At 38.5% G+C, this 24,463-nt stretch overlaps 1 protein-coding gene across 1 annotated transcript; it reads left to right on the top strand.

Annotated features, from left to right (window-relative positions):
- LOC127803539 (uncharacterized) lies at positions 1-3,646 on the top strand. The gene is made up of 5 exons (XM_052339867.1): positions 1-890; positions 996-1,778; positions 2,328-2,429; positions 2,701-2,800; positions 2,912-3,646. The coding sequence occupies exons 1-5, from the start codon at positions 1-3 to the stop codon at positions 3,644-3,646; spliced, it is 2,610 nt and encodes an 869-aa protein (XP_052195827.1).
- The last annotated feature ends 20,817 nt before the right edge of the window (positions 3,647-24,463 follow it).

Below are 24,463 nucleotides of genomic sequence, written 5' to 3'. Positions count from 1 at the left end.
ATGGAGCTGAATAAGAGTTGGATTAACATATCGAACAGGCTAGATCCTCGATACGAACAAGGAATTCAGGAGTTCATTCAGTTTGCCTATAGACATAAGTCTCCTGGGGCAAGCATATATTGTTCGTGTATTAAATGTGTTAACAGATATTTTCATAAACGAGATGTTGTGGAGGAACACCTCATTCTGAATGGGTTTGACACTAATTACATAATATGGACGGTTCATGGAGAGTTATATGTGCCTCGTCATATTCGAGAAGAATTTCAAGATCAGGAATGTAATATTGGAGATGATATGGTGGGAATGATACATGATGCACATGAAGTTTCCATAAACAATGTTGGAAGTAGTGAAGAAGCTACGAGATTTTATGAATTGTTGGAGAAGGCAGAAACAGAGTTATGGCCTGGTTGTAAGAACTTCACGACATTATCGTTTATTGTTCGTTTACAACACTTGAAGGTATTGGGTGGGTTGTCGGATAAAATATTTGATATGTTGCTTGAGTTGTTGAATGAGGCATTTCCAGAAGGAGTGTCATTGCCACGATCGTATCGAGAGGCTAAGAAATTGAGTGAGGATTTAGGTTTTAAGTACTATAAGTACGATGCATGCCCTAACAATTGTATGCTCTTTTGGAAAGATGCATCAAAGTTGGACAAATGTACTTTTTGTGGGGAGTCAAGATACAAAGAATACGAGGTGCACGTAGACGACGATATAATGAAGATGAAAAAAGTCGCTTCTAAACAAGTACGACACTTTCCTTTGATCTCGAGACTGCAAATATTGTTTATGTCTAACAAAACAGCATCGTTAATGAGGTGGCATGAAGAAGGTAGAACAAAGGATGGTATAATGAGGCACCCTGCTGATTCATTGGCTTGGTAATCTTTTGATGAACAACATCCGAAATTCGCTGAAGATAGTCGCAATGTTAGACTTGGGTTGGCTTCTGATGGGTTTAATCCGTTTCAAACAATGACCATTAGCTATAGCATTTGGCCAGTTGTGTTAATGCCATATAATCTACCGCCTTGGTTGTGTATGAAACAACCTTACTTCATCTTATCTTTATTGATTGATGGACCTCGTGCACCAGGAGACAATATTGATGTGTTTCTGCAATCGTTGATTCAAGAGTTACAAGAATTATGGAGCGAGGGGATAGAAACTTATGATGCTTCAAGAAAAGAAATGTTTCACATGCATGCAGCATTGTTGTGGACGATTAATGATTTTCCTGCGTATGCTAATTTATCTGGATGGAGTACTCGAGGAAGAGTTGCTTGTCCTTGTTGCATGAAAGAGACGGAGTCCAAATGGTTAAAACATGGTGGTAAGTTTTGTTATATGGGTCACCGTAGATTCTTGGAGGACATGAGTCATCATTTTCGGTTAGACAAGAAGAATTTTGATGGAACCATTGAGAACCGTGTTGCTCATCCTCAGTTATCTGGCCACGATGTATTCAAAGATGTTGAATTTGTTAAGAAGATGTATGGAAATCGTGAGAATTCTGGCACTAGTGTTGGGAGAGGAATAGGTGGTTGGAAAAAACATAGTATATTCTTTGAGCTTCCATATTGGCAAGACAATTTGATCCGACATAATCTCGACGTCATGCACATTGAGAAAAATGTTTGTGACAACATAATTTGGACGTTATTAAATGTTTCAGGTAAAACAAAGGACAACTTGAAAGCACGTCTTGATTTGAAAGAACTAGGGATAAGAAAAAAGTTGCATCCTGAAGATTGTTTGGGTGGGAAGAAGTATTTACCTCCTACATCTTTCACGTTGAATCGAGAACAAAAACATGTATTTTTAAAAGTATTGAAAAGTATAAAATCACCCGATGGATTCTCATCAAACATATCACGTCGTGTCCAACTCAAAGAACACACAATGAGTGGACTTAAGAGCCATGACAATCATGTTTTGATGCAACATTTGCTTCCATTGGCAATTAGGAGGGTGTTCAAGAGGAAGTATGTCAGTAAAACTTTGATTGAATTATGCGATTACTTTAAACAGTTGTGTTCTAAAAATATTACAGTAGACGAGTGTAACCAATTGAGGTCACGCGTTATATTGGTGCTCTATCACCTCGAGAAAATATTTCTACCGAGCTTCTTCAATATAATGGAGCATTTAGTTGTTCACCTGCCTGACGAAGTCCAAATTGCGGGACCGGTAATGTTTCGATGGATGTATCCAATCGAGAGGTATATTAAGCCATGATTTTTTTTTATTTGTGAATTTGTTTGTTCGTTTTTAAGTAAATATTGTGAATTTACTTGACAATGTAACTTATCGTGTAGGTTCTTATTGACATTGAAAAAGTATGTAAGGACTAGAAGTCATCTAGAAGGATCTATTGCTGAAGGTTACTTGGCAGAAGAGTGTTTGACTTTTTGTGCAAGGTACTTGGATGATGTGGAAACAAAGTTTAATAGGCCGGTTCGAAATTATGAGGGTGCACATGGTCAACCTATCCCAAAAAAAGGGAAATTATTCACATTGGATGAGATTTCATTGCAGCAAGCCCATCGTTATGTGCTAGCAAATTGTAGTACAATTTCGTCTTATCGAGAGTAAGATTATTATAACTTAGTCTAGTTGATCAATTTTATTTCATAATAAAAAAAATTTATACTTTAATTTCATAATTCCTATCATTTGCATACAATGCAGGACACACTTACAATCCATTAGATTGGAAAGAAGAGGTGCTAGCAATCGTGAAATTACACAAAAACACCATGAAAACTTCCCATTATGGTTTCAAAAACATGTAAGTGATGTCTTAACATGCTGCCACCACACCCTAAACATCCATATCTAACCATCTTAGAATTTGCATATATTTATTTGCGTAACGAATTATAAACATGTTACAAAATAGGTTTATGAATTGCAAGTAAGTGGTCACAATGTACCCAATGAAATGAAAACATTAGCTGCTGGGCCTCACTCATGGGCATGGAAGTATTCTGGGTACATCGTAAATGGATTCAAATTCCACACGAGGCGTCGAGAAAGGAGAAGAATGACTCAAAACAGTGGAGTATTACTAACTGCAAATACTGAAAGTTATGCTAGTTCAAAAGATAAACGTCCTATCAGTGGTGATGTTACCTTTTATGGAGTCCTAACAGATGTTGTTGAGATACGATACTCTAACGAATTCAAATTTGTTTTGTTTAAGTGTGATTGGGTTGACAATAACAGAGGGATGAAAGTTGACAGTTTGAATTTCATAATTTTAAATTTTAATTGTTTAATGTATCAAGAGAATAAACCAACAGACGAACCTTTTATACTTGCAAATCAAGCATCACAAGTGTGGTATGTGACTGATCCTCTTGATGAAGAATGGCACGTTGTCATGAAGATGACACCTAGAGATTTGTATAACATGGGTAAAAGAAATGTGGCAGGGAGCTGTGATGAGGAAGATGCTTTAATTAGTAATCATGTTGAAATCAACAATGATCGGTCCTTACATGCAGAGTTAGGAGAATCTGATGAAGACTACTCTTCTGGAGAATCTAATGAGGATGGTATGCTAGTTGATATATCAGATGACGACGACAATTCCATTCCTTATACTGTACATAGTGATGATAATGATTTCTAATATTGAAGTGGCATGTATATGTCTTCCTTGCATAATATTTAATGATGTGGTATGTATATATGTTTATGTTTTTAGCTTTTTATGTTTTGATTTGTTATTTTTGTTTAACCTAAATTGATATGCTAACAGATTGTTTTTTACATTCAAATCAATAATAGGCAATTACACTGATGGCACCTAAGAGGCAGACTCGTTGGCCAATTGGATTCATGTCACGCAGTACAGATTCACACCACAATGATTCACAATCAATTCCATCCCATCATCCAACCCCAAACCCAGTCCCGCCACATCCCCATCATCCTGAAGAGGACTTGATCCACTCACAATCCAACTCCCAAAACTCACATAGTCAGCAAGGTAAATACCAAAAATTTATATGAACGATAATAAATTATTATTCTTTCCTAATTCAATCTGAATTTATTGTGTTATTATGTTTTAGCAGGTACAAGTTCCATGTCATCTACTGCCAAGAAAGGAAGAGGAATATCAAGACAAATTTCAAAGTGGGGAAAGGAAAAGATTCATATTGAATTTGATGCTGAAGGACAACCAGTTGGGGAGATGGCAACTAAGTTGGAAACCCAACTAGGTGTGATGGTAAGGAGTATTGCTCCCCTTACATTTACTGATTGGAGATCACCAGGGATGGAACCATATAAGGAGCGCATCTGGCAAGAGGTCTTGGTGAGTAAATAACGTCTCTCTGATTCTTAGTTATTTGACTCTAAACTTTTATACTCTAATAAGGATATCATTGTAGGATAACACTGATGTACCCACAACATGGAGATCAATTTGCTTGCAACATGCTTCCAAGAAGTGGAGAGAATACAAAGCCACCTTGAAGAGGCATTATGATTGCCATGAGACAGATGAGGCTCGCCTGTCAAAAATACCGCCTGGGGTGGACCCAAAACAGTGGAAGGTTCTTGTGGAGTATTGGGGATGTGAGCAAGCATAGGTATGTATGATTTATGTATGGGTGGATATATCAGATGGATTCTCTATGACTAGTTCTAATATCATATTACAAGTAGGAACGTAGTGTGACAAACCGTGCCAATCGAGATAAGCAAAAGATGGGTCACACCAGCGGTAGGCGATCACATCCTCAGGTTAGACACCAGGTAAGAATAGAATGGATATTAGTTATATATATTTATTGATAATTTAATTAGTAATGCCTAAACTTTAAACATTTAATATATTTCATATCTTATATATGTTTTTAGATGAATATTGAAAGTGGAGATGAGCCAGATAGAATCAAGCTCTTTAGAAAGACACACACCAAAAAGAGCGGAGAGATAGTAGGCTCTACATCTTCATATATAATTGTATGTATGTCTAAAATTTGAAAGTTGTAGATATATTTTGTTTCTTTTACTTGTCGACTTATGTAACTAACTTGTGAAATGTTTCTTGAGGAACAAATGGATGAAAGGTTGTCACAAATACCCACAGATGAACAAACCCCAGATTCGGTAGAGGATGTCTTTACTCAAATACTAGGCAAAGATGGGCATGGCAGGGTAAGGATGGGAGGACTTGGAACATGCCCAACTAAGGTTAGACAAAGACAATAGTATCAAGTGCCTCAAGAGCAATATGACCAAATGTGTGCGCAAATTACTGCCGAGCTAGGGTTTCTACTTAGCCCGTAAAAGTGGAGGTTTCAGTTGAGCCTGTAAAAAATATATATGGGTTATAGCGAAGTCCTAAAAACTAATAACTTTAGTAAATGTTCTCTAAATCTTTAGTGAAGAGTTAAGGCAGTGAATTAGGGAGTTGGCTAAATCACTCTAAAATTATTGTGTTCATGGTGTTTGCTTTTGTTTTATTTTAACTTTAATTGTATTTCTCTAAAACTGTCATACAAATGTTTTTATCTTATGTTTTATCTCATAGTTTTATTTTGCAATCTATTAGTCAAGTGTTTTGCTGGATGGAATCATCTTAAAAATAGTTTTAGCTTCAATCTTCATTTTTGCATAAGCAACTTATTTTCTTGCTGCATACATACTCTAGGATTGAAGCATGTTTAAAATCCAATTCTCATAAAAAAAATCTTTACAGATTTCGATTTATCTTGAAATTTCTATTTTAGTACTTATATCTTGCATAAAAAAAAAAAAATTTATGCATCAGTTTTCATTACATAAATAAAAAGTCTTTCAAATCTATCTATAATGTATTCTTATTTCTCAAATATACATTTAATTTGATGTGTTTCAAGCGGTTACTTATATATGCAAAAAGATTTCTTAAATCTCTTTCTTAAATGCATACATCCACATATCAATATTTTCATACACATCATATGATTAAATGTTCCTCAAAATATCTTTAAGAAAAATATTTTCTATTGTATACATATTCATGTTTATTCCATCCGCTACTGCATTTATTTATAGTTTAAGATAATTGCTTTCTTCAAATAACTTTACTATATCATATGTGTCAAGATATTTTCATCATAATTTGTAAAAGTTGTCAAAACACCGAATTCACTTCTTTCTTAAGTAATCTTTCAGCATGATTATTGAAACCAACAGGAACATTCTTCTTTCTTGCTATTCCAATGGTTAGTAATAAATCCAAACACAATTTGCATACAAATTGTATGAAAGAATGATTAGATAACATTTAATGTAGGTATGATTGTTTGAAAACTAAGAATTGTTTGCATTTAAAGCGGTCTGTGATGATTATAAATTTGAATTTTTATAGAGAATTAGTTAAGTAAAGTAGAGTACTATTACTCGAGTGAAATATAATGTTATTTGAGTGATCTCAACAGTTAGTCGATTTAGATAAACATTACTCGACTATTTAATATAATCTTACTCGATTAAGATGATCAGATATACGAGTCATTACTTGACTAAAAATATTTGTTACTAAAGTAAAAATTATATTACTCTATTATAAGCATTTCTTAGTCGGTTAACTTTTTAGCCACTTATAACTTTAAAATGTTACTCGATTAATAAGCATTTTTTAGTTGATCAACTTTTTAACCACTTGTAACTTTTACTCTATTAATCAATTTTGATACTCAACTAAAGCATATCATTACTCAATTAAAAGTTTCTCTTAATTGATTAATAATTCGAGTACAAAGACTTGACATTTTGTCAAATAATTATTACTTAATTAAACTATTATATTACTTAACTAAATAAGACGTTACTCGATTAAGAATAACTTAAAAATTCGAGTATGGAGACTTGTCATTCTGACTAAAATTTATTACTCGTTTAAAATATTTTCTTACTCTATTAAGGTAGATGTTACTTGATAGAAATAACTTCTTAGTCAATTAACAGTTTGAGGATAGAGACATGTCATTCTAATTAAGATTTATTACTCGATTAAAATATATATAACTTAGTCGATTAACTCTTTGGTTACTCAATTAAGATTATTCTGTAACGGCCTGCCTCCCGGAGCCTCTGAGAGCATAGAGGATCCATGAGAGGGTCATTATCTGAATGATATCGAATAATAACATAAACCAAAACTCACACACAGTCTTCTTAGAAACCATAACCTTTTTGACAATACATAATGTTTAATAACCATCCTTACATAACCGCTCACAACGTGAGCCCACCTAGGCTTACACAACGTACTCCTAACTTAAAAACATAACAGCATAACCCTGACCAAACATAACAACCATACATGCATCGACCTCAAAACATAAGAATATTAACCTGACCAAACAAAGCGACACCCAGGACCTAGTCTCGGGAGAACTCTACACATGCTACCATGGCTCGATGATTTAGACCCATCCCACTAGACGTACTCGCCACTCAGGCGATTCTCTTACCTGGAATGATGAAAAGCAAAGGTGAGTCGCAAGACTCAGCAAATGAATACAAGAAACAAAGGCTAAGGATTCAAGAGAATAACACCATACAACCCGCACATCTTGTGCCTAAGACATACACATACACAACATGAATCACAAGTCAAATGAAACCGCATAAATAAACATGCACATAATGGTCCTTGGGGCCCACATAAAAGACACCAGCACCCAAGTCCCTAACAAACCTGTCGCTGCCATGAACTGGCAAGCAATAAATATTTTGAGCTCCCACACTGAATTTCCATCTTCCGAAACTCTATGCTCTAGCATAGCTTCCGACACTCTATGCTCCAGCACAAGATCCCAAGCCTCCCTAGTGCAGTCTCTCCACCCATAAAATCACATACATGGATCTCCATATCTAATCAAGTCTTTCCTCGGGACCTTCCCGAGCTAATCTAAAGGTCTTCCCTTAGGTTTCCCCCAAGCTAATCTCTAAAGGTCTTTCCTCAGGCTTCCCCCAAGCTAAACTTTAAACTGAGCCGGTACTCCCGCCACCCGACCTGAGCTAAAACTCCCTCAGGCCGGTACTCACGACACCCGGACTGGTACTGTACTCCAGCCCAAAACAATAACATTAATAACAACTGCGCGCACCATACAATGCGACACATAAGAAATGCAATGGCTTCTGCAGCATAAACGTGATGGCAAGGCCCCCATAAACCAAGTAGCAGGCCATGCTACGCTCACATAGGAATACACACATGCGAAATGCTCTAAATGCATATGTTCACCTAGAGTACCCAAATTGGCTCTTAGACTAACTGGGTTATGCGGATGCTCACACACCCCATCACACATAAAGCATGTCTCCCTATTGAATGCAACTCAACCCCGACACACACTGTCAACGTCAACTATAATTAAATAAATAATAATCCCACACACAAAGACCCAAGATCCACAACCAACACACACACACACCCATCTGGAACCTAACCCCATCAGGTGTGGCATCATTCCCAAGGAAATGGGGCTATACAAAGCCCCGTGTCAGTTAAAAGATATATTGCACCAATAACAAAAATGGTTGACATGCGTAGTTATACAATTAATACATGGAACTGAATAACAACAAGGGAGAAGATAAAATATGAACAACGACAAGGACTTGTAGAGGAATTGAAGCTCACGAAGAAAGAGTTAGGAACTTGCTAACAAATAGTCGATCCTAGCTTCTCTTGCACTTCCGCTACGAAGTAAAACGTCTCCTAGCAACTAATGAAATCGTAGTTTCAATTAATTAAATCTAACCATATAAGATACGTATTTTAACTGAATAAAACTTATAATCGAAACATATAATACCTGTATTAATTTTAGCCACATACCTGACTATCTTAACTGTGGATTAGCTCCAAAATCTCCTAGCTTTCCTCTTTCCCAAAGCTGGCCGCACCCTCTTCTCCCTTAATTTTCACTCTGCTGGCTCGTGCTTCACTCCCAGAATTGCCTTAATTTTTAAGCCTTTTAAAGGCTTATAGCTTGCTGCCCAAGACTCCAATTTGGAGGAAAATTGAGTGGCTTAAAAGCCACAAAAAAGCATGGCTGGAAGACAGCCACGTCGTAGCCAAGAGGTTGTTGCTGCTGGGCAAGAAACGACGCCGTTTGGCACCCCCAAATGGCTGGAAAAATTCAGCAAATTCTGCACAGTGGTCGCGCCTACCCCTCAGCTCCCCCCCCCCAAGCCACACGCACGCGCGCCCTCAACCAGCTGGGCTAGCTTCTACTTTATTAACATGCTGCCCCCCATTAATTTTAGAGAAACTCGCAACCTCTTTCCTGAAATTATACCTAAGCCTCGAAAATTCCAGAAATTCCACTTTTACCTCAAATTCATAATTACTCTTATACCCGAATTTACCAATTACCTTCCTATTTCCTCAAAACAATACAAATTAATGTTTTCTTGTAGATCCACAAATACTTAATAGTTATCTCAAATACCGAGATTAACAACTATTATTTATCTCCAAATTTCGGGATGTTACATATTCCATCACTTATTTGAGTAATGCAAGTGAATAATCAATTAATCTGTTAAGTATTCTGATGTTACTTGATTAAAAGAATAAATTAGTCAAATAAGATACTTGTTACTTGATTAGGATATTTCCTTACTTGATTAAACCCTATTACTTGATTGAGTTTAGTTATTAGTTGATTAATCTTTAAACCTTAAAATATCTTACTCGATTGATAATATTTAATAATCAAGTAATGTTTAAAATTTCATTAAAATCGACTTTTCCAAACATAATTACTTGATTAAATTGAGCTTTACTTGAGTAAAAGGCATGTCAATCAATTAATAATTACTATTACTCGATTAACAACCTATTTTCAAATTTAAGCACATGTTTTGTATTAAGTATCAAAATCAAGGATTCAACAATCTCCTCCTTTTTTATGTTGACAAGACATTGAAAAAACATTTTTTTCCCTTTTTTGTATTAAGTATTAACAATTTTCTCTTCCTCTTATTTTATATTTCTCCCCCTTTTTGTTGGGATTAACAAAAATCTTACAAAGAGTCGGGATTAAAAAGGAGACAAAGATATGAGAAAATTTTCATTACATTTAAAAAAATAATTTTGTTGAGTTATGTTTTGATAATGAAATTTAAACAAAAATTTTATGATTTTAATGATATATTATTAATCGAGTAAAACCAAATATCAATCAACTAACACATTTACTCACTCGAGTAAACTCCACTGTTAATCGATTATATGTCTTTGGGAATGTTAGTTTTAACCAAATTTCAAATCATTACTCAGATACTCAATATTGTTAATTGAGTAAGATAAGTTATGGGCCTAAGGTCAATCGAGTAAGGAAAGAATTACTTGAGTAACATGTGATCATACTCGACTAAGTTATAGGTTTAATCAAGTAAGACTTGAATTCACCCAAGCTTAATCGATTATATGCTTGATATACTCAAGTATTGCACTAAAAAGCTTTAATTGAATGATCTAAATGATATTTAACCAACTGTGATATTAGTTGAGTAATTGTATTTAGTAATTGAGGAAGAATTAAGGCTAAAATGACAAGTCTCCGGACTTGTCTCATTAATTGATTAAAAGAGAATAGCAATCGAGTAATACATCTTTTTAGTCGAGTAATAAAAAATCTTACTCAAGTGATTAATCGGGTAAAAAATGTCAAGTCTCTATACTTGAAAATTAATTGACTAAGAGGTTATGTTTAATCAAGTAACTATTACCTTAGTTAAATAACTTTGTGCCTTAGTTAAGTACAATATAAAGAATAGTGAGCGAGCCTCTATATCTTTTTTATTAATTGACTAAGAGGCATCTCATATGCAAGTAATGACATGTTATAATCGAGTATCAAGAATGTTTAATCAAGTAACAAATATGAAGTTAAAATGTTAATTGAATATGATATATTTTGTACTCGAGTAACAAATTTGAGCTAGAAAATTTATTTGAATATGATGTACTACATACTCGAGTAATAACATTTTATAATCGAGTAACAGAGGAACTTAGTTGAGTAAGATTTATTGGATAGAGAGTGGGTTTTTGTATTTGAAATGATAATTGACTAAGTAAATCTTATAGTCGAGTAATTGCTGAACTTAATCGACTATCATTTAAGCATATTTGAATATCTACTAATTTTATTTGAGTAATGTCGAAATATACTCAAGTAATTATATGCTAAAATTTGAAAATATAGCCATCATATAGCATTTAATGCATGTTGAGTTAAGTTTTTTAGATAAGACTAGTTCATTAAATGCAATCTCATGCAACTAGAATGAAATTTAAATTGAATTCTCAATTACTAACCATTGGAATGCATGTAGTGGGAATATATATTTTCTATAGATGACAAGATTTTTGCTTTTGTCTATTAGATAAAGCTATAGTGCATTGAAGATCCTAAAGTTATAAATACTCAAGAGATGCATGAGAATGAAGTACAGACATTGAAGAGATATAAAACCAAGCTGAATTGAAAATTCTCAAGTCATTATTTGACTAAAAGAGCTTTTATCATATACATCTTTTGTTTAGTGTATAACCAAGAGAGATTGTGCCTTAATTCTTTTATCCTTTCAATCTATGTATTTGTGAGAAGTCTTTTTATTGTTGTGTGCTTCATTATAAGCTTCTCCAAGTGTTTCAAACCTAGCTTGTTGTGAGCTGTCTGTGGTTTGTGCATAAGCCTTGAAAAATCACTTGTAAAGGTTTTAGTTTAGTAAAAGTTGTGTAAAAAGGTTCTAGCTTATCCTGTTAAAAGCTATGTAGTAAGTTGGTTGAAAAATTCTTAACGAGGAGTTAAGGTAGTGGATGTAAGAAGTGGAGCTGTTAAAAGCTATGTAGTAAGTTGGTTGAAAAATTCTTAACGAGGAGTTAAGGTAGTGGATGTAAGAAGTGGAGCCGAGTCACTATAAACGATGTGTTCTTCATTATTTAAATTTCTTTATTTTCAAAAAGTTTAAAAATTAATTTTGGGTGACATTAATTCACCCCTATCTTAAGCTAACAATTTCTTTTAAGTTCTTACAAATCAACCTCAATTAGTATAAAGATTAGTCTAAATCCTAGTTATGATTGTCACTAGCTACTATTGCCAAAATACAACAATTGAAATTTGTAATGTGGGTGTGCTTGGATCATGGCAGAGCAAGGTGAACAAATAACAAATGTTTACTCGTATCCAAGAAGAAAGAAATGAGTTTCTCGAGGGAAGTCTTACTATCTAGGAGAACTGTACACATGAAACTAGGTTAGGAGGCATGCAAGAATTTCTCTCTCGCATACGTCCTCCGAAACTTAAGTTAGTATTGGAATGAAGTAGTTACTTGAAAGAAGAGATAGTTGATCTTTTGGATCGTCAAGTAGGTAGATTATGTAGTAAATATGACTAGTACAAATATACCAAAAAAGGTCATTTTCCCTATGAGGAAAGAGATATATATATATATATAGTTTTTTTTACCATAAATGTTGGAGGTGGACGTGTGTCACTTGGGCTAAGGGAAACTATCTTAGGTTAGGCTCGGATGGGCTTAAGAGGAATCCCCCCTAGAGGGCTTTGTGGCCTAAGGAGTCCTCCAGGAGAAGGTATGCCTTTTGGCAAGCTACTATTGCCAGAGCAACATAGCAGGGCATTAATTTATGTGTGACTTACTTGGGGAACATCCCGTGTAAGCATTATTACGTGAGATTTCTTAGTAACCAGGAAAGGAATGTCCTCTTGGGGTCCTTTTGGGAGGACTTCCATCCTTTGGGAGGTTTTCAACAGACTGCCTTCGCTTTAATTTTTGCCAGGAGAACACCGGGACTCTTGTCATCTGGAAAGATGCCCAAGAGGACAACTATTGTCCCAGGTTGTCCTCTCGGAAGAACTCTAGGAAGACTGACATAACCTGATAGAGTATTTTTGGAGAACAAAAGAGGACACCATTGTATCGGGCTAGGAGAACATCTTCCCCTAAAGGATCCCTCTATGTTGTCTTGTGTCTTATTCAGTAGGCTATGTTTCAACAATGACTCTCCAATTTTTTATTTGATTGAAAGTCGAAGGGAAGAGTAGCATTTTTTTGAAGTAAGTTTCCTTGAAAGAAACGAGGTTTCCCTATGCTATTGCTATCTAATAATTGTTAGGAGGCATAATTATTTCTGCTGTAGTGTAACGGTTAACCTCCCACGAAAGCTCATGAAAGGGAACGGGGGTGTGAGGCCAAAAAACCAACTCTTGGTGGATCCATGCAAGGGTATACCAGTTTTAAAACATTTTCAAAATCAAAACGAACGCACAGTAGAAACGAAAACAAACCCTTGCAATAGTCGGTGTTAAACATTGAAATGAAAAACCCTCCATAGGGCTTTTAGGGATATTCCTCTACATATGATGTCTTTCGTTGGCTATCCATTACCTCTTAAGCTTCCAGCTTCCTCTCGATTACTTGAATTTGCTCTTGTACCTGCAACACTTAGGTGATCAGCCCACCTCCTCAATTGTGGAGGACCTAGTCTCTCCTTGAGCTACCTTAGAACCCTTTATTAGAGCCATGCTAAGACTTTCTCAATGAAGATGAATTGAAGCTATTGTGGTTCCTTTCAAGTTGCTTATGCCTGTCTCACAGCCGAGATCAAGTAAGGGAGAAAAGAGATAGGTAAATCCTCAGAGAAAGAAGAAGAAGAAGACCCAAGCTCAGGAGAAGAATAAGTAAGGAAGAAAGAGATGAAGGCTGGAGAAATCGGGACTCTCCCAATTTTTCTTCCCTCAATTTTTGCTTCACCACTAAGCTTTCTCATCTTCTCTCTCTTATTTATTGCTACATTAAAGCATTAAATGCTCCGATGTGATGAAATGGTGAAAAGAAGAAGCATGTAGATTAATCCCACTCTCAAAACTATCAATCGTTTATGAAGATCAGTCGACTGAATCATAAATATTAGTTGACCGTGTCATAAAGGTTGATTGATTATTTGTGCTTGAATCTAATACTTCTAATATATTGCACTTAGGTCCCGTTATTAACTCTTAATAGCCTTTCCATTAACTCTTAATGGAACCAAGGCCCCTGTTAACTCTTAACAGCATGCCCGTTAACTCTTAACGGTCTTCTAAACATATTGATCCATTTTAGTTAACTCTTAGCTGCAACCTACATCATTAACTCTTAATGAAGTGGAACATAGTAACAACAAAGGTTCATTATTTCGATACATTACTCAGTATGACTATGACTTTCTAGGTTCACAGCCATGTAGCAATTAGGACACGTCAACTCTTTGACGCTGGTTAAACACTTCAACCTTCTAAGAGAATCTCTCCATCTCCCCAGAGCATCCTAAAAGATCCTGAGTATTATCTAGTTAAGACTCGAGACGATTCTAATGGCAATGAAGTGTATACTTCGAATAAACTTATTAAGGCTCTTCGATTACCGTGTACTATAATTCTTCCATTAACCAACATCCCGACTAAGTGAGAGTCATGGACTGATTAAACTCACTGGACATAGTAACTATGCCAGATCCAGTACGGTGTGATTGAGGTAGCATATTGGAACTTTTTTCGACATTGAAAACTCCTTTTCGATCAAGCTTACCCAGACCAGTGGTTTTCTAATCACAACCAACTAAGACTACATAGAATGTTCACCCCCATCAAATGAAGAATAATAGATCTTATCAGTGAGCATCTACCTCCATACACCATTGTACAAAGACCACACAGAAAGCATCTCCACCTCTCACATTGGATGGTTCTGCTCAATGGTAAATCCTCGACACTAATGCACAAGACAACTCTGTCACTTCCGGTCAAATGACCTAATACACAATTGAGAACCAGTAACATATCATTAATCCTCACAGCCATGTGATCTGTTACAAACATCACATTCAGTAGGTGTTCAACTAACATCTATCCACATGTATACTATCTGCATCTTATACAATATGGCATGTGACTCACCATCTATTATCATTAACATCTAATGTTAATCAATGGTAGAAGCCTATGCGATGGTCCATGATTGATAAATCATATTCCCTTTCTGATAAATTTAAGAACTGAGAATTCTTTTAAAAAATCTTGAACTAAAGATTTTCATCACATATTCTTAATACTTAAAAATGAGATTTTTACTTAGGGACTCATTTATAAAGAAAAATGAAGAGTATGAATGAAGATATGACATTTTATTTATGAACAAAATTACATTATTAGTGCCACTTACATACATATGATATAATGTAAATCTGGCATTTGAGCACTGATACCAACAAGAATTACTTATACCACCCACAATTTTATGCCTTCCAACACTTTCCATTTTTACAATGTAGCAACAAAGGCCAGAAATAAAGATGAAATAAAATAGCTACTGGTAGTAGTGACCCTTTTTAAAGTCTCTTCTCTAAGGAGCAGCTTCAAAGAATTGTAACTTCTCATATTTTATTAGTTTCGATAATAAACTATTTGATTTTTTAAAATTCATACTAATTAACTAATTGATTTAATGATTAACAATTTAACTCTATAATGCATAAAAACTAAAATCATGTAACATAATGAATCAACATGAATAAAAATATGTCACTAATAAATGCAAAGAATGATGCAAAAGTGGTGTGACGCCAAATGTCATCACATAAAGTTATAATTTTATTGCTAATTTCAAACACTCAACAAGGACCACAAATGTAAGGTTGTAACATGAAGAATTAAAATTATACTTGTGAATCAAATTCACGTTGCAAAGAAATTTACAATCATGGTCTCATATTTATTCACATATTAATTTTCGGAATACTTTGACTAATATTATGTATTGATATTTTTTATATTTATATTAATATAACACAAAATACAAAAATATTAGTTTAAAATATCATCAAAAGTGTTAAACTTAAGTGTACAAATAACATTTTCAATTAATTTTACCTTCATATAAAAGAACTATTCACCCATGCAAAGGGACCAAGCAACAAAACGTTGAATAATATAAATATTATAACCAAACGCAATAAAGCACAACTGAGTTTTTAAATTGAACCAAATATTGCCCAAGTCATCTGATGGTTTCAAGGAGATTTCGAACCCATCCGGAGGATATTCATTAAGGGACTTTAACTCCGAAGGTACCTCTAGGCCCTCTAGCCTCATCCGATGCATTTTTAGGAAAAGTCGAGAGACTTTCATCTGCATACCACGTGTAACGTGGTCCCCACCACCAAATGTCTTTAAATAGTCGTTTATTCCACGACAAATGGACCTTTTTGGCCGAGACCTTTTCGAAGAGACACTTTCTCTCGAAACCCTAGACTTAAAGACTTAGACTCTGAAACACAAAGAACCCTTTAGGAGACAATCCATCGAGAGACTCATTTACAAAGTGTACATCACGCATACATTTATATTTCTACTTCGAGACATCACTGTATGAATTAGGCAACAGAGGGCCTGAGTGGGGAAGATCCCTTCATGCATTCTAATCATTTTTGTGATGTAGACCCTACCAGTGCCTCATACTCGAAGACTCTCTAAACCCTTCCGAAGACTAGTTACCAAATGATCCTCAAGAGGTAAGGCCCCCGAAGACCCATCCGAAGACACTTGAATCCTCTTGGCTCTCCTGGACAGTGGATTGAGTTCAGCACCAGTAGACCTTTTTGTGGTGCCCCGAACCTTGCGACTCTATCTAAACTATTTTTTAAGATAAATAAATAAATTTAATTGTTATAATTTGGCAACAACATATTCCATATAAGTTATGGCATTAGACCAATATAATTATTATTGCTCCCCAAATTTATATATATCACCGTATGCAAAATAAATATTTATAAAATCTTTTTCAAATTAATTGGCTAGATTTTATCCAAAATTCAAGGAGCACAATCATAAATATTCTCTGTTACAATGGGATTGATGGTTTCATTATCAAATAATCTTATATACTCATTATATAATCCAATGTGTTCGAGTACTATCCACTTATTAGGTGTCATGGTTTGACAGTGTTAAGACTATATAAATCATATATAATACTTAGGGACATTTTTAGGTCGAAGAACTTTTTGTAACATTAATAATACTCTTTGATTACAATAATAGGTCTAAGAATAGTTTTGTAACGGTCTTGTTTAATATTTCTCTCTACGAATACTCACATGTTACTAAGAGTCTCCCACTCTAGCCACTAAAACATGCCGCTCTGTTACATATGGTAGTATAACATGTGACAACCATTTCAATGAACATCCTATCCCATAATGTTTATAGATTGTGAACAATTATAAAATTCCAAGAAAAATAATTCATTTTTCCCTGTTAGCAATCTCTATTACCAACTCAATTTAATTAATACAATTCAATGTGTAATACTCTAAGAACCCAGAGAAGGGTAGTGTTCCTTTCTAACCAAAAAAGGACGATCAGAGGCTGGGTGGTAACTACAGGGCACGGGCTCCGGCGACGGGTCCGTCCGGGAGGCGCCTGACACTTGCAAGTACTCTAACGCTTGAGTGAGTAAGAGAGTAAGGAAAAGACAGTGTATCAGTAGGTTAGATGTTAGAACATACCTTGCCTCTGGGAAGACCTGACTGATATAGGAGGAGGAGATGTCCTCCTACATGCATGCGTCGTGCATTTGCAGGTGATGAGACTGATTATTCGGTGTCGATGAAGGTTCCCAAGTGGTAGCATGGTGGTGATGGGACCCTCATTATTGTGGATGGGATTCGTCATTAATGAGGATAGGATCTGAGGCGGCCGTGCGGATACCCAGCGGGGGTTGCAATGATGCTGTGGCAAGCTGGCGTTGGGCCCAAAGGGAGGACTAAGATTAGGCCCGAAGAGAGGGCCGAGATCAGGTCTAAAGAGAGGGCCGAGATTAAGCCTAAGGAGACGATCGAGATTGGGTCTAAAGAGAGGGTCGAGATTGGGCCTGGAGAGAGGGCCAAGATTGGGTCCAGACGGTCCACAGCCCCCCAGGTCAGATGCTTAAGTAGCGAGCATTCGAACTAGAAAAAAAGGGGGTCTGAGCAATTTTCTGCTGCATGCGTTAGTTTCAGAGAGTTGGATTGAAACGTGATCGAGGTGGTTGGCTGAGCTAACTTTGGCTTTGCTTAAATGGTGGCCCTGGAGACATTTCAATGTCGGCTTGACCTTGAGAGCAAAGTGGTTTTCTTTGTGCGCTGACCTGTAGTGTGCATGGTTTTGGGATTCGAGGCGTTTCGCTTAGGATATAGGGGTGCTATTTGGGTAATAACTGCTGATTCCTTTTGATGTGTTACAGGTGGCAGCTTTGTGACGGTAGATCCGTGGGGTGTGTCATAGGCACTTTTCGACGATCCTTATAAGGATTCCCTTTTGGGCAAGGGATTCCTCACTTTCTCAGTGACAGGACGAAGGAGGTAGGTGCGGGGGTTTTTAGCAAACTTTACGAGCGATAGTCTACTAGATTGCTTTTACGCCTGTGTGGTTTGTAGGGTGAATGACTTATGCGTATCGTAAGAAAGATATCAGGGAAGAGATGGACTTGCTTCGTAAGGAAGTAGGTGCAGTTGCATCGGGTTCCGCTCCAACGGATAAGGCGGTTGGGAGGGCCTTAGCTATGTCGGTCTCGGCTATTTCTACCACTCAACCCACTGCTATGGTTGCTGCTACCATGGCTCCGGGCGCTGGCTGTAGGGAGCCTAGCATTTCTGAAGAGCTGGCTCGGCATAAGAAGCGTTTGAAGGGTCCTGATGGGGAGGCTCGATCACCCAGTGGTTCGAATCTTACCGGGAGTGGCGGCCGCTTGGTTTCGTTTCAAGACCCAGAGTTTCGAAGTGATCTCTTCATTGATGCCTATCTTGATCCGTTGTCGAATCGGGGGAGATTGTCAGGTGCTGGCTCATCGGCCGCATTTCGTCAGGTCAAGCACCAAGTGCTCCAACTTATCGCGGATTGCTGCCTGCTCAAAGTGGGCGGGGCGAATCGTCTGTCCGAGATAAAGGCGAGTTGCGAAGAGGAGTTGCGCCGGGCTCAAGAGTTAATAAGGGAAGAGGTTAAAAAGGTAGTGGAGATGGCTATCGTCGAGGCAAAGAAGCAGGTTGATGAGGTCGATCATACAACTGGTGTCCTCCAAGTTTAGTTGGATGCAGCCAATGCAAAACTGAAGAAGCTGGAGGCGGAGGTGGCATTAGCCAAATCTGAGGTGACGGTGACGGGGATGCGAGCAAAGGCCGATGTGGCTGTTACTCAGTCCGAGACGGCAAGGGCAAAGATGAAAGAGGAGGAGTCGAGAAAGTAAGGGTATGAAGTGGCCCTATCCAATGTCCATGCTGATTTCCCAAAGCTAGATCTTTTGGGTTTTGGATTTTTCAAGGAAGGTCGAGCCGAGCTGTGATTTTGTGTGGTAGCCTAGGTTTTTGGCGTTCGTCTTGTAATCATGTTGAGTGTTTCTTCATTAATAACAAATCGCGTTTCTTTCCCTATCTTGATGCTCACTCTGTTCTTGTCTTTCTCTTCGTGTGTATCTTGCTTGGTCCTTGCAGTTTTGATGTCCTAATTAGTTTGTCGTGCCCGTAATTTTGGTCTGTGGGTTGGGGCTGAGCTGTCGTTTCTTCGAAGGGTTCGTCACTTCAACTTTCGGTTTTTCTTTGGCGGCCTTATGTGATTGCGCGAGGTTCCATGGGTTTTGGGAATCGAGGGTGTGAGGCTTTGCCTATAGGTACAAAAGGGTCCACCGCCCTAGGCAGGGCAGGCCCGTCAGGGTGCTCATTACGGGACACACGGCTGGATTTCTTTAGCCATCAGTCGTCTATTAGGTGTCTTGTGTGATGCTTACTTATGTGCGCTACCCCCGTGTGTGCGCGTCCCTTATTTTCATTTTGAACCCGTCCTTTATCTTCCTTGGGTTTCTTATTTCGACGTTCGATTGCTCCGACCAACCCGCTAGTCTGCACGTAGATGGCTATCTCTACCTTGAGTTCTGCTCACCTGTATGACTGGGTAAACAAAGAGGTTGCCCAAATTGCATCGAAGTTCTCTACAGATTCGTCTTTGGGCATAGTGTAATGACCTGCTCCCACTTATGGGCGCCAGTGGTGAATAATCAACCGTATTACTCACGTGATAAGCCAACAACTAAAGGGTTAGACTATGTTTCAAAAGGAAACGCCCTAGGTGGGCACTAGGCTTCGTCCTTCCCTTCGCTCCACTCGAGGAATTGGTCCCAAACACATATAAGGAAATATAGCAAAACGAGACCCAAAACCCGAGTGAGCCTCACCTTTCTTCAGCTCGCCTCACAGCAAGCCAAAGGTAACCTAGGCACAAATTAGCGCATCAAACATCCACTGAGTACTGGAGATTTATGGAAACATACATTTTCTATCATTACTTGATCCGAAACTCGGCTCCACTAACTAAAGCCATATATATCAAGCAATCTCACAATCACCTATCACACTATGATGATTACAACAAACTGGATACCATCCAGTGCCCAACAACATTTACATTCAACCACTCTTACGACGCTCGTCGTTGCCTCTATCACTGATCGACGCCTTCGACCGCAACTGGTCTCTGCCACCGCGGCTATCGATCAACCCCATTAGCTACTTTCTTTCACACCTATTAACCCTAACTATGAGTTTAATTCTCATCAATTGCCCACACACCAAGGCATCTCCTTAGTTGTATCACTCACAACTTTCAGGTGATCTCATTAGCACCGAAACCTCATTCATGAGGACCAATGTCATCCCATATCATACTCATTCGAGCTCTCAATACCCATTGGCAAAATCTCAAATTTTCCCTCAACATCCATCTAATCCACTCGATTAGATCTAGTTGAATTGCCAAGCTCGCAACCAACACAACATTACTCTAGTCACTACTCTAGTTGCATAATCCCTCTCGAGCTTAGCAGCTCGACAACTCGACCTCCCACCAGCTCAGCGGCTTGGCTCTTGACTAGTTTTTCTTGGGAGAACATATCAAGTTTCATCCCAGACCACACTAGAAACTTCCATCTTTGACCCTCACTATGGAGCAACACTCAATCGAGCTCATCCTTGCTCTGACCAACCACCTTCTTGACTTTGGATCTCTTTCTCAAAATCGATCAATTTGACCACAAGACCTCGCTGAATGCTCATACTAGTGGCTTACACGACAATCAACAAAGCTTTACGTCACAGTTATCGAGCCTCACGCTCCCATCATTGCCATTACAGATGCTATCATTCGGCAATCGATCATGTGTCATCAACTGGAAATTCGTCCAGTGTTACATGAGGATGCCTCCTCATTATCACATTTACACATTCAGGATTAACACTTGATTGTGAAACTGTGACCCTTCACAGATCCCACAACCATACCATAGCCACATGTTTAGCCTATCCCAAACGCACATTTTAGTATTTTCATCTCATGGTTGGCTTCCACCTCGTAAGTCTCGCCCTCTATGGCACTTACTTCACATGACCTCCCGGGGTCACTTGCCAATTCTTCCAGTCAACCCTATTTCCTTGCACTGCCACAAGGTCACATTGGGTCCACCATCCCAATTTATTATACCACTCCCAATCACGATCAACTTTAGGCACAAATGCGCTAAGATCCTTTAACAAGGAGCATCATCACGCATCTTGTCATCATCCCACAAGACATCACTCAACTGCTTCACAAGCTTTCAAACTACCACGACAAGCTAGAAGCACTACCATGACACTTCAGCCCCCACAGAACTCAGGCCTAGCCTAGACATAACCTACAATGCGCACCAGGTCTTCGGCATCTAATCGTCTCCACAGCAGACTGGTTACCCCACATAGAGGGTCGCTGTCCCTCATATGAGCTAACCCATTAGCCACCGGCCATCTGCATTCAGTGGTCCCTAGCATTAGACCCATCACTGGTAGGCATCATATGTAGCATTATTTTAGAACCATTCCTCGTTCTTGGGTTCCACTCTCCTTGGACATCTCGAGATATCACATGGTCTCAACATTCGACTAACCATTTCATCATCGTTTCACTGCTACAAAGGACTTAACCCCCACTTGGGCCTTTATGCACTACGCCTAACTTGGCCTCCATGCACTTACCCAACTCGTAACTCTCAGCTACTCAATTGAACTTAGCTTTCGACACTAAGCGACTAATCACCATGATACATGAGACATTATTGATAACCATGCTACCCTAGTCCCTCGGTCACCTTGACCTTCACGGAAGATTATCGATCCTACGAAACTTAAATCCTTGCCTAACACAACTCCTATAGTGCTACTCCAGATCTTTGGCATCTGATCGTCACTTGCAGTTCACTATGTTGCTCCGGCCAATGGGCCACCTGCCCTTACCCCGAGCCAACTGATTAGTCATCTGTCATATGGTCCATAACATCAGATCTGTCACTATGAGCCTTGCACATGTCGCATTAATGCCACAACGAAGCCTCTGCGAGCTGTGATGGTTCCACCACCATCAAACGGAAGCAACTTCATCAAGCTATCCTTGCCTTGATATCCTCAGGCTCACTCCATGAGCCTCATTCCTCAAGACTTTATCATTTTCAACCCTAGAGAATCTCAAACCACTCCAACTCTTAAAGCCTCATGATCTTACACCACAAGATCATTCCTCACGGCTTTTCAACTAAGATCTAAAAGAACTATCTTTCCATACCAATGGATCCTGATCCATCACAAACCACTTTGCCACCAAACTCATCCCAAAGCTTGACTACCTCAGGTTCCCAAGACTTGAGAATTACAACCCGGGGCCTCTACATCACTCGCCATGCCCATGCCCACTCGCCATCTATAGTTGGCATTTCCTCTGCGTGCATAACCCATGGATGTCCTGTTGCCACAATCTAGCCTGAGACTGCACTTGACCCACATAACCCGTTCATACCCTTCATTGGGTGACCTCCTCATCACCCCAACAAGGACCTCGTGACCTTAGGCGTCCTTCCCGACCCCAAGCATCACAATGATGGTCTATTCTTTCCTCATCTCTTGCGACCTTAGGCGTCCACCAGACCCCAAGCGTCACAATGAGGATTTGCCTCACCCCTCATCTATCAACACATTAACGGTTTTCTTGGCCCTTCACAACATGAACTTCTAATCCAATGGCTCTCACACACATATCAACACTTGCCCAACTCATACATTCCCGATTTGGATTCCTCTGAGTCCCAACTCAACTCACTAGGAATTTTCTATCTCATACAAATGCCCGCTAGGGTCTATTTGGCACTCACCTATCTTTCCCTAGGATAGACCTTGTTTCATCATGAAACCAACTAAGGTCCACTATACCCTAGGCACATCCCCTTCGGGATCGTCATAACGATACGATCACATCTCACCACATACATCTAGCATGCATTCATCACACACGACTCCCCTCAGAGTCCTTCCGAATGCTACTTACGTCATGCCTACACTGGCCATGACATGCATATGCACTCTCCTCTCAGAGCCTCAGTGCAAGTAACTTTACTCCTTACCTGGAGCTCATCACATGGCCTGTCAATGACTCCTTTCCTAAGTCTTGAGCTAACTCCCACTTTAGGTCACTCTATCTCAAGCGCACAAGCCTTACTGCACCACTTCTAAGGGAAAAATTCTATTCCCTCATACATGGTTGGCCAATCCCCAACATAAGGATACTCCACTAATCCCCTCCTCGATTAGTTATACCTCATGCTCTCCTTACCCTTTCATGACTCTTGTCATGACTCGACTTCTTGCCCCACTCGAGCCTCAACACTTCAATTTCAAGGAATTCCCATCCTTAGAACATTTCATATCCCCCGAAATCCCACATTCGGGTTTTCTTGACACCAACACCCACACTTGGGCTTTCAGTTCTTCTTTGCTCGACCGATATACCTCTTACGGGTATATAATCTCAACCCATGGTATTTTCTCATTCCTAAAGCAGGAATATCCAAGCATACCCTTCAAACCATCACAGGCCTCAACGCCTCGACCCAATCCCTAGGGTTCTCGGACTACATGTCCAACTTTCAAGGTCATCAGATCAATCTCACATCCCAACCTCGAAATCACAAACCAGCTGTTCCCGAGCCCAACTCAGCAGCTAGGACATTCCAACTTACATCCAAATTATGCCAGACAATCATTGACTCATAACTTCGGTAATTTCGCTCACCTCAATCACTTAACCTACCATACATAACACCACTAACACGCTAGCTTTCCCCACTCATACTACTAGCCATGCTCTGATACCAACTGTAATGACCCGCTCCCACTTACGAGCGCCACAGGTGAATAATTGACCGGATTAATCACACGATAAACCAACAACTGAAAGGTTGGACTATGTTTCAACAGAAAATGCCCTAAGTGGGCACTAGGCTTCATCCTTCATTTTGCTCCACTCGA

Source organism: Diospyros lotus, chromosome 1 (assembly GCF_014633365.1).
Source record: "Diospyros lotus cultivar Yz01 chromosome 1, ASM1463336v1, whole genome shotgun sequence".
Classification (NCBI taxonomy): Eukaryota; Viridiplantae; Streptophyta; class Magnoliopsida; order Ericales; family Ebenaceae; genus Diospyros; species Diospyros lotus.
This window is presented reverse-complemented; position numbering and strand designations above follow the sequence as displayed.